Source organism: Hypanus sabinus, chromosome 28 (genome assembly GCF_030144855.1).
Source record: "Hypanus sabinus isolate sHypSab1 chromosome 28, sHypSab1.hap1, whole genome shotgun sequence".
NCBI classification, from domain to species: Eukaryota; Metazoa; Chordata; class Chondrichthyes; order Myliobatiformes; family Dasyatidae; genus Hypanus; species Hypanus sabinus.
In genome coordinates, this window is record NC_082733.1 from 35,387,594 (window position 1) to 35,399,830 (window position 12,237).

A 12,237-nucleotide genomic window follows, 5' to 3' on the forward strand; every position below is an offset into this window, starting at 1 on the left:
GATGATTTGACCACAACATCTGCAGTGTACTTTGTGTTTAGCCTCAGAATAGAAGGGCATCCTTTTAGAACAGTGATGAGGAATTTCTTTAGCTAAAGAGCGGTGTATCTGTGGAATTCTTCACCATAGGCAGCTATGGAAGCCAAGTCTTATTTAAGGCAGAGGTGGATGGATTCTTAATTGATCATAGTATGATGGGGAGAAGACAGAAGATTAGGGCTGAGAGGAAAATTGGATCAGCCATAATGAAGTGGTAGAGCATACTCGATGGGCCAAATGGCCTGATTCTGTTCCTGCATCTTATGGTCTTATCAACATATCACAATCAGGTTTATCATCTCCAGCATATGTCAGGAAATTTGCTGTCTTTGCAGCAACAGTACAATGCAATGCATAATAGAAAATGTGAATTGATATATTAAATAAGTAGTGCAAAAACAGGAATAAAAAATGTAATGAGGTCATGTTCATGGGTTCAATGCCCATTCAGAAATCCAATTAATCTTTCAACATCTATAAACTTGAATTTCTTTTAAGGAGAGACCTTTTGTATATTTGCAGCATTTCCTACTCTGAATAGCCCCTTGTGTCCCAGCAATGTTTCTATCTTTTCAAACATAGAAAAAAAACAAACCTGTTTAAAAATACTGCTGCAACGACTGCAAACCCACTGCAGTTTCAGAGAGTGAACATTAACCACATGGCAACAAACAATGCCTTGTTGGCAGTTCTCCTGCCCAGAGATTAAATTTCCAAGATAGACGAAGGGCCGCTCTGCAATTGGTGCACTGCTTAATGAACTGAAAGCAGACACAAAGAAAACATTGTTACAAGGTAAATTGAAAATTAAATATCATTGACTTCAAATTAATCAGTTACACCATTTCTCTAAACATTAACAATGTCAATTCACTGAAATTCTTGGGACCATTATTCCCAAATCTCACTTCATACTGGTCAGTTTCAACCAGTGTCTATACTATCCTTCACCGTTCCCCATTACTGTTTCCCTTTCACCTCATGGTCTTTTAACCTCTCCTATCAGATTCCCCTTCTCCAGCCCTTTATCTCTGTCAACAGTCAACTTCCCAGCTCTTTACTTCATCCTTTACCCCTTTCCCACTTTCACCTACCACCTTGCAATTTCTTCCTCCTCCTCCTCCTCCCCCCACCTTCTTACTCCAATTTTTCCACTTCCTTTCCAGTCTGATAAGGAGTCCCAGCCTGAAACATCAACTGTTTATTCTTTTCCAAATATGCTGCCTGGCCTGCTGAGTTCATGCAGCATTTTGTGTGTGTCTCTTCAAGGAAGTTATATTTTTCATCTCAATTGTACAGTACTTTCCTTCTACAGAGCTATGCAAGAATTAAGCTATGTTTGATTACTTTGTGTACAATAGCAGCAGTTGCCAGATTACATCATTGGTCATGTGACTTTGCCCTCGAAACACTATGAAGCAATAATTGGTTAAACTGTTCTCAATTCTTGTATTGTATAGGAGTACACACAATAGAGGAATTGGGACAAAACGCGACAGAGGAGTCTTTCTGCCCTTTCCTGGTCGTTCAAACATTAGAACCAACTTAGGCTTTTGAGTTGGGAATTGACTGAGAAACTGCTGAAGTTTCTCAAAGGCCCACAATTCATTTTTTGCATTCTGTTCTACATCAACTTTCAAATTTGTTATTTAAGTTACAAGTTTAAAAAAAGCAAAATATGAAAACTATTTTCCTACAGATATTATGCTTCTAAAATTAATAAATTACAATGCCAATAATGAAATTATATTTCTCTTTTTACTTCTTTGTTCATTATTGTTCTGGGTTTGAGAGGTTATATATTTTTATTATTACATATCTGAATGTCTATTTAAACTTTTAATTATGTACTCTCAAACATTTTGTATTCATGTTTCATTTATGTTTGTTTAAAACTAATAAAAAGATTTAAAAAGAATAATGAAATTATAAACTACGAAATGTTTAGGAAGCCCAAAAGCAATGAACAGTTGAACGCTGTTGTGATACACAGATTCTTTCAACTTAGTATGTTAATCTTTTAGAGTAAGCAAAATACAAATAACCATACCAACCTTTTACCGTCCAGTGAAGACAACTCAAGGACAGAGACACTGCTAGAAGGCACAAATTTGCAGTACACATTGTTGTGTCTGAAAAACGATTTGAACAGATTAAAATAAGATGGATTTTATTTTCGAGAAGAAAAAAATCATGTTGGCTGTACAGTGATGTCCTTCAAACATATGATCTTAACTACAGGACAAGATGACTCAGTCTTTTTAATTGGATCCAAGAATAGTCCTTTAAAAATATAGTTGAGTACATAAGACAAGATATCAACAAGACAAAATAAAAATACATTTCTCAGTAATAAAGGCGAAGATGCCAGAAACATCAAGTCAGTATTTGTGAAGAAATGGAGAATAACTGGCATTAAACAGAAACCCTTCTACTTGCCCACTGCAACTAACACAAAAATGCTTTCAGCACTTAGTATCTATATGAAAGCTGCAGTATTTCAGCATTCTTTTTATTTCCAAGCTTCCTGCCCCTGAAGGACCAAAGAAGCAGTGAATTAATCACCTCAAGACCAAGTTACAATCTATTCAAGATTTATTAAATCAAAACTATAACAATTTGTCAGCTGCAAGGGTCCCAAGTGACATTCACTTGGACTGAGCATGAGAAAACTCATTTCAGTAAGGAGTTTAAACCTTTGAACCTGAGAGGTGAGCATAAATGGTAACAAATTAGCAATCATGGGAAGTCTGAGATTGAAAATCCAATAATTACTGAAACCCAACAGATGGATGCAAAAAATGATAAACACCACAAATTAAATGCTGATCTTTCACCTCAATAACTCATGCATTTACTGTTGAGTACTGCACCTTGGAACTTGGAGAGGTGCAATACATTAAATTATGAAGACTTGTTACATAAATTTGGCTTGTATTCTCTCGCGTATAGGTGAATTGATGGATGATTTCATTCAAGTGTTTGAGATGACCAACAGATGGTAATTAGTTCCCTAGGTGGATAGGCAAGAGGAAATCCAATCCTAAAAGGTGAGCTGCAGCCATAAAACACATTTGACTACAAAGGCCAATGGAAATCTAGTGCTCCCTTGCAAAGGTCATGGAGCTACTGACATCCTGGTGACCAGGTGATAGATTTGTAAAGTTAGCGTATCAAGGGAGCTGCAGCCAATGCAAATAAATCAAATCAACGGGCCAGTAAAAGTAGGAGATAGAGCTGTCTCAAAAAGGCTTTCATGTTCAGAAATTTAAAAAAAACTGACCTGGATATAATTCTCTCCAAATTACGAAATACCACTATACTTCCTGGTAAGATCCCAATGGTATATGTTAATTTTAAGAGATCTACATAGACATCCAAGGCCATGGCTCTATTCTGGATCTGTCCAACAGTGAACTTCAGACACCAGCCACCAGGAACTAATACACCTATAACAAGAAAGAGGCAGTGTTAAATACAAAAAAATTCATTCACCAGGTAAGCATTAAGAAATTAATCTTACTATAAGCATCCTGGCAAACATGCCGAGTACAAAAAAAAGTTGGAAGCTCCACCTAAAAGATCATTCTTTCCTTGACCTTCCCTATGGTGGGAAAGGAAGTGGTAAATTTTTCCTTTCTTTACTGAGAAAACAGGAAACTACCTCTTAGCATCTTCCCCAGTCAGCAGTATCTAGGAGTTAATGAGAAATTCTGAACAAATCTAGGAGTCCAGCATTTGTCAAATATTATTGCCACAATACGTTGCAATATTTCAACCCAACACAGAACACCAATTTCAGAAAAACACTATAATTTTGTGTACAGTTGGTAATACTGTATTCTTACCTTTAGTATCTATATCGGTTACAGGAGCTGCAAAGTTGGACCATCGTTTGGATTCTAAGCACACCCTTTCCAATATAATTCCAGTGAAAGAGACAAGCGATGCTGAGGAACTGTTAGACAATCCAAATAAGACGAATTGAGGATATTACAACAGAGCCAATTTGTCCTTTTGGATTTCTGTTAGTTAAATTTAAGGTTGTTTTTTAAAAAAAAAGATGAGTTAAGTTTCTAAACAAAAGTTAACATATGGATTTATAGAAATAAAGTGAACATCAACATTCCTTTGAAAATATGGAGTGTTGTATGCATGAGTAGTTTAAAGGATTCCCACTCCACTTGTTGCCCAATGATCCCACTAAGGAGGATCAGGTTAAATTCAGACATAACAAAAGGTGCATAATCCAAAACCTTTTTCTTCTATCAGTGTTTAAACTTCATCTGTAAAATGGCGATTTAGATTCTGACATTTACTTTAATTTGTATAACCATAAATGAGTCATAGTAAATCAAAAGATGAGAGGACAGAAAAGGAAAAGAGCAACAAGATGGTAATATTCTTTTTCATTTCTGTGCTTACCTGCCAGAGAGTATGTCTTGAATTGTGCTTAGATGAGGCATTTCTGAGGCCAACTTTTCTAAGTAAGCAGGCATATTTGTGTGTTTTTCAGAAAGCTGCAACGTAATTAATTTTACAGTAAACAAAATGTTCCAATTCTATTGCCTAAAGACAAATGTATTTTAAAAAACTTGAGGCACAACCCATAAAGCTAATACAGTATATAAAACAGTAACAACCATAAAACAAATTATTCCTGTTAGAGTAAGAAACAAGAATAGATCTTTTACTTCTTAATATCACAGTAATCATCCTTCACTTGCTTTCAGTGACTGTCATAGCCAGTCATATGAACTGCAATCTTAAACACAATGCCTAATTATAATATAAGCACAACTTTTCTAATGCTCCAAAGCACATTAACAAATCAACAAAATCCTGAAATAGCAAAAATGTCACAGTGCCCGTGTTTTTCTTTGATTTCTATATTATCAGCTTACTGGGAATTGGCGTAAAGAGGAGAATGTGGAAATATACTGAAACTTCCAGTCAGGTTGAACAACAAGGCTGCGAGGGCAGTTCACACTCTGAAGAGTCTTCAATGGGACAGAGGAAGAGTACTGCTCAAATACAGATGTGCCCTGAATGAGAGAAGTAAAACGAGATATTAACCACCTTTTCTCTAAGTGGTAATTACAATTTGCTGTAACATTTATTAAAGTAAAAATCAGAATGCAGTCCTTCTGGGCCAGATCTCACTAGCGTGGACTTGCAATTCCTAGTTACAAGAAGAATGAACTTGTCCTGAGCTGGGATGTGGGGAGCAACCAAGTTTGCCTGAAGCATCTTGGATACTAGCAATGAGGCTTGTAGAGTAGAACCATGAACTGAATACTGGAGAAGCTGTGCCCTAGAAACTCTCCCCAAAACCAACAAAGCTAACACCACTTTTACTCTCAGAGTTGCTAGGGTTTTTAGACTGTTAACGCATAGAAAGAGATGAGAAACTGTTACATTCTGATTTTCACTGAAAGGCGGCTAAACAACATGCCTGATTCCGTACAAGTAGGAGCTCCCAGTTGGGAAAATCCAGAGGAGGTGGACTCTGTGCGTACATCAACAAAGGTCGGTACACAAACTCTTCCAAAGACAGCAGTCACTGTTCTGTGGCAATTGAACAACCTGTAATTAAATTCCTGCCCCCTTCCTCTCCCACCCCAAGTGCTAATGTCAGGGAAGCACAGGGAGAGCTTTACAGTATCAACAAAACAAGCATCCGGGAACAGTGTCTTCATAATTCACTCAGGCAGTTACTTCTACACTGTACAAAAAATAGAACATCGAAGTATCAAGAACTTAATAAAAAAGTGATAGTTATTAAAAGCAAAAATATTGCAAATAATTAAAACAGGAATTTACTTTCTTCCCCATATCCTTGTTGAAATTTATGGGAATGAGATTTAGCCCTGGGTTTAACTCAGTGTCAGGAAACACTTTTCGGTGTAAATCCCAGTAATGTCAGTAAGATCACATTCTGACTCTGCACTCCATGGAGGTACATGGACAAATGTGGTGCTATCTTTCATCCAAATCTGTAACTTCCACATTCAATTACAAATGTTCAAAAGTCACTAATTTTCTGCCATTTAAACTGAATAAGAAAGGAGCAGAATTAGGCCATTCAGCCCATCAAGTCTGTTCCACCATTCCAACACATTTATAATCCCTCTCAACCCCATTCTCTGCCTTCTGCTCATGATCTTTGACACCCACACTAATCAAGAACCTATCAACCTCCACTTTCAATATACCCAATGACTCGGTCTCCACAGATGTCCATGGTGATTATTTATTTAGTGAATACAGTGCAGAACAGACCCTTCCGGTCTAATGAGCCAAGCTACTCAGCAACCCACCTACTTAACCCTAGCCCAATCACAAGACAACTTATAATGATCAATTAACCTAAGAACTGGTATGTCTTTGGAACGTGGGAGGAAACCAGAGCACCCAGAGGAAATCCGGCTGTTTATGGGGAGCAATGGAAAAACACCTTACAGGTTATGACAGAATTGAACTCCAACGCCTCAAACACTAATGGTGTTGCTCTGTTATGCTTCTGCGGCAGCCCCTTTTCCATGGAATCACCACCCTCTGACTAAAGAAATTCCTCATTTCTGTTCACCAGTGGTCTCTTTCAGAAGTGTCAACGTTTACCAGAAAAATCTGGGCCAAGAGGTTGTGATTTTTTTTTTGTCATGGCAATGAGTTCAAAAGCAACCGCAATATGCAAACCGTCTCTCATGACTGTATATTTGTAGTCAGGTTTTAGTTCCTTACCACCTGCTTTGGTCCAATGACTCTGTACACACCCCCGACATTTATCAAATGGTACCACCGCACAGCTTCACCCACAAAATCCAAATGCACCTGTAAGAGACAGAAGAAAAATATTATACACTATTTATATCTTCATGGCTAGTGCAAAAAGACTAAAGCTTAACAGACAATTACTCCAGTGTTTCTTATTTGTGTGTCCACAATTACATCGTTCAAGTATCTAAACTTCTGCTGTAGCTTTAAAAGTAAAAAAAAGTCAGTATTAAATGCAGTCATTTGAAATGTTCACTTTTATTATAGAACATGCCAGCGAAAAAACTCCGATGGTAAGGGATCAGTATGAAACAAAAAAAACCACTAGAGCGAAAACCAAAGATGCAATTCTAGTACTTTGAATGTGTATCGACTGCTTTCACATAACTGATATTTTGTAAAGAGCATTTTATTAAGTTGTCATTAACACCTGCATACAGTCAAATATGAATACTTTAACAGCAGTGGGGAAGGAGAAAACGGAGCCACTTGAAGTAATAACCTTCCTTATCCTGATACTATCAAAACATTGATTTTAGGGTTTACACCATTCCTAAAACAAGGTATGCCAAATTCTGAGTGAAATTAAACATCAACACATCAGCCATTTAATGCAATTGATTTTCTATACCAGCTGAAGGGCAAAAATTCATCTCAGCAGTTTCGTGACCAAATCATGTTCAAAATGACTGAACAATGCTGTAGAGACAAAAGAGGAAGTAGCGAGCATGAAGCTCATTTTAACTGCTTTCAAAATAAAAATTTACAAATATATCAATAAACTAAACTACTAAAATTAATGTTGCTGATTAAACAAAGCTTTTCTGATCAAATGATTGTTAATCCCAAAATTAAACAATTTATTTGCTGCTTGTATGATCCAAAATCATGAAAATTAAAATGGGGAATTTTAAAACATGAATGGACCTTTGGCATTGCAATCCTTTATTTCTCAAGTTGATCGAGTTTGCTTGAAAATCATAAACTGATTCCCAAATAAAGCAACAAAAAGCTAGTCTGAAACATACGGCTTCTATCATTTGGCCACCCTGACATTGAACAGCACATTTTAGTTCCACAGACAAATCAGAACTACTTCAATACAATGGCATTTCTCAAACTGCTATCTATACTATTTCTACAAAAAAAGGACGAAACTTCAATTGTCTTTTACCACCCATATTCCTGCATTCAAGGATTTGTTAAATGTAAGATTTCTTTCCATGAAACCCAAGCTACAATTAATCTATTAACTGTACTTCTGGTTTCAAAAGGAGTCAAATCAAAAGAAGTCAAATCTATAGAAGAAACTCATTTGCAGTTTTTGCACATTTTACAGAAAAATACAGAAATCAGCAATAAGCTGATTGTATGAAAAAACAGAATGCAATGTGGCCACTTTCATTAGATTTAAGCCAATTTGCATGTGCGTGTCTATCTGTGGAACGGATAAGGGTAAAAAGAGTTCCTTCCAAACCAATGGACTTCCAGCTGCCAAACAACAGCTACAATCTGTCCAATTGTTGTGTAAAATATTAGCTGAGATATACAAATGCCAGTCACACAAAGCAACAGAAATTGTGACAAAAGATCCTACAAGAATGCCCTGGAGAGAAACCACCTGGAGGGAAGATGTGCAATTCATGAATCAATCTTTTGCAGCAAAGAATCTGATATTATTTTAATTATCAATCTTGCCTTATTTGCTAAATATCAGATTGGTCTTACATACAGAATCCATAAACCTATAATGCAGCATTAAAATCATCTACTAAAATCCTGAGCTGTGGTAAACTTTGGGACCACATAACAACAAATTACCACATCAACGAACATAACAGTGCCTATGAAGAAATACCATACAGGGAACTCAAATATCTGTCCAATATGTTAGTGAGAAATTCAGGTTGCATTTTATATACTAATTATATACAAGAATGGATTTCATCCCTCAAGTGTAGAAAAGGCCACAATTTGATTGTATCTGTGGACTTCGCTTTCACCTTTTACTTCATGGGCTTTAATCACTTAACATTAGGCAGCTTTGACCATTTCAATCAGGAAGAGTTTGGGCTTCTGTTCAAAATAAACAAATTCTCTTCTACACATTCACCAATCAACCATCTAAAAGATATTCTTCGCATTCATTCTTATTTTAAAGAAACTTGGTACATAAACTGTAAACTGTACATTAACCATAACTGTATTAGCCAGTCAAGAGATGCACCACCAGCCATTTTGTTGGTAATAGTTTTATCAATTTGTTGAAAACCTTATTATAAAAAGTACCTATCTGTAACTTTGTGGTTTTTACCAAAATGCTATCCTTACCACTTTACTGTAAACAAATGGCTCAGTTTCTTTGTATAAAAGGACAACATTGAAATAATGCAGATGTTTTAGATACCTACATCTTTCATGTCGTCATACAACCTAATGCATTTCTCTATCATTTTCTACTGAAGGTCAGTTGCAAATTTCCCAAATTTACACAAGCTGAGGCACAGCTGAAGAATATTCCATTTGCAAAACCCAAGTCAATTTTCATTCTCAAACCCGTTTCTAAATACAATCATGTTAATCTTAGCATGAAATTAAAAGGTTATTACCAGATTTATGTTTGAAAGACATTTTTCTACTGTTTCTTCATGACAATATTCAACAACAAAAAATGCCACATTATTTACTCCCTGCATTGTACTGAGCACATACAAGCAGCAGAAAGTCACCTGTCTGATACCTCATCTTCCTCCTCTTTGAAAAACCTCAAGTAGAATGCGTCAAGTGACTTAACATTTTAAAAAAACTAAAATGGCAATATTAATGAAGCAATTTATTTATGCCATCAAGCTATTGATTCATTTTCAGATTTCAATTTCAATTTTAATTTCATCACAATCTTTAGAAACAAAAATGGTTTTAAACATTTCAATTCGGAAATGCATTCAGAATTACCTTGCATTCTAAATTTCAGATTGACAGAGAAGCCAACCAGGAGTAATAAACTTGAGTCATTTGTTGCACCAAATACATTTTTAATCTTACCTTCAAAATATTTTCATATGGATTTAATTAAAAGTTAAACCTAGAATCACTGATCAATTGGTACTTGAATGATTATACCAAAAACAATGATACATTTGAGTTACTCATTCTTTATTCTAATGTCTCCAATTGAATCTCAACACCTTCCATACATATTACAATTCGGGGTGGCATATGATGGATACTGCAAACAAAAAGAAACCTGCACCATCTTACTATTAAATTAAACTGGTCAAAATGTTTTTTAAACTTTCAAAACTATCCATTTGGAAAAAAAAAAGGAAATCTCATGCGCAATTCCAGTTTCATTGGAATATTTTCTTTACTGACAGAAAATGGAAAATGAAAAATAACAGGCAGTGTATTTTTCATTGCGATTTACCGAGAATGCAAGAGTTAATTTTGCACCCTTTTACTGTAGAGCCCACCAAAGGAACAATGAAGACATATTAGACAGACTGCAGTGGTTGCAAAAAGCAGCATTTAACAGAAAAATAGAAGTAATCATGACAATCCTATGCTTCTGTGGTTTCCCCACTGCCCCAATGTACATGAAGAGAAGCATAGATTTTGTAATAAAATGGCGCTTCCTCAAAGCTAGTCGTCTTCACTGTACAGACTAGGCAAAGCTGAACCTACTTCCGGGCACCCATAAATTGGCGGGAAGTGTCATATGAACCATATGAAAGTAATTCATTCAAAAACATTAAAAAGATTGTACAAAATATTAGGTCAAAACTGCTAAAAACAATGAGCTTCATTTATGCATTTACAGTTCTTAATTGAACCAGGGAAAAAAAAACATCAAGAGCTTGATTCAACATTTGCCAAACAATAAAACTGAATTAACAGAAACTGTACCACAAAATAAGTCATTAATATATTGCCTGTAATTTTTGGGTTATTTTTTCAGCTACATTTTTGACTGCTAGGAAATGTTGGGAAATTCACAAAATGGTTTTTAAAAAGCTGGAATAAAATTAACGAAGCATTGCTAAATACAAAAAAGTGACAATTACAAAATTTCAGTCCCTACCCTAAGACTTGGATGCACTACCAAACAGATCTACATTTGGGTAGTTCAAGAAATTTAGAAAATGAAACGGTTTTGACAGTTGAATTATTTCAACAAATTTACTAAATTTCACGGCAAAATTATTATATCACCATAAAAATAAAATACTGATTAAAAACTGCACCCTTCATTATGCAGATGACCATTTCTGATGCTTCGTGTGATCCATTCTTTATACAGATAATTATGAGTTTAAACAGAGCAATATAGGAACTTTTGAACTCAGAAAATTAATCAGGCCACCATAACACGACAAATGAATGTTTATCCTGCAAACAGAAAACGATGAGTATATCTGTACAACTCTTTCAAACAAGTAGTAAGATCAAGGTTAGAAGGTGGTTTACGCACGGCTTAGTTTTTGTTTGAATTGGTGTATCAAAGAAAATTTAAGAAATTCTGAAGTGAATACTTAGAGCAATCAATAAATGCTTGAGCAGTTTTATTTTCGGTTTTCTTGAACCACAAATAAGCTCAGACATGAAGACCACTTTTTTAAATAAACAGTTATTAGCAATCAATCATTTTACTGTCACAGCTTTTGTTTATATCTGCCAGACTTAATTCTTAACCAATTTCTCAAAAGAGTTGAGCTGGTGTAATATAAAGGGCAATTTGTACTGTGGCAGTATCAATGCAGCTGAATTTTTTTTTAAAACTTTGCAGCATAGTTTCTGTTGGCTAAGGACAATTTTAAAGATTTCTTTTATTTCTGAGATCAGGAGCTTCAGTTTTATAAAGAACTTTACCGGGCAAAGTTGAAAATTTCATAATTAAGGAATATGTACGTCCACCATTAGTAATCTCAACTACAAATTAAACAGAATAGTTAAGATGGCTGATTAAAAATTTCCCCACACCAAACCTTAAAAATGCAAAAATACAAAATACATGAAAAGGGTCGATTAAATCATGTGACACCCTCCAGTACAAACAGTTAACAAAGCCAACACCCAAACAAAGAAATCTTTTAATAAGTCATGGATCACTTCAGATTTAGTTGCATTCAGTAAACAACTTAATCGATCACAACCTCGGCAATACCTGTTTTCAACCATAACCTTGTAAACACACTGAAGGTCATCAGTAACAAACATTATTTTATTATTAACCCAGTGCAATATATTAGTCGCTTGATTATTACTATTAGTGTTTGGAAACATGACCTCTGTGCAGTTCTGCAAAACCAAAAAAAAAATTAGCTTTATTAGGGGAAAGAACCTAAAGGGTTAATAGTGTCGTTTATTTGTGATTTACAAGATTTATCCAAATAAGGTTTGCAAATCTACTAGAAGTTTGTG

The 12,237-nt window shown here is 35.3% G+C and overlaps 1 protein-coding gene across 3 annotated transcripts in view; it reads right to left on the bottom strand.

Moving 5' to 3' along the window:
- Positions 1–12,237, bottom strand: part of ctc1 (CTS telomere maintenance complex component 1) — an 82,360-nt gene that overhangs the window by 25,230 nt on the left and 44,893 nt on the right. For all 3 annotated transcript variants that reach the window (XR_009508410.1, XM_059952927.1, XM_059952926.1), the window contains exons 14-20: positions 6,784–6,873; positions 4,944–5,084; positions 4,465–4,559; positions 3,888–3,997; positions 3,323–3,488; positions 2,094–2,171; positions 635–800 (exon numbers count right to left, since the gene is read on the bottom strand). Coding sequence is in view for 2 of the 3 variants with exons in the window: in XM_059952927.1 (XP_059808910.1) it covers positions 635–800; positions 2,094–2,171; positions 3,323–3,488; positions 3,888–3,997; positions 4,465–4,559; positions 4,944–5,084; positions 6,784–6,873 (846 nt within the window). In the remaining variant the exon portion in view is untranslated. The remainder of the gene's footprint in view (positions 1–634; positions 801–2,093; positions 2,172–3,322; positions 3,489–3,887; positions 3,998–4,464; positions 4,560–4,943; positions 5,085–6,783; positions 6,874–12,237) is intronic.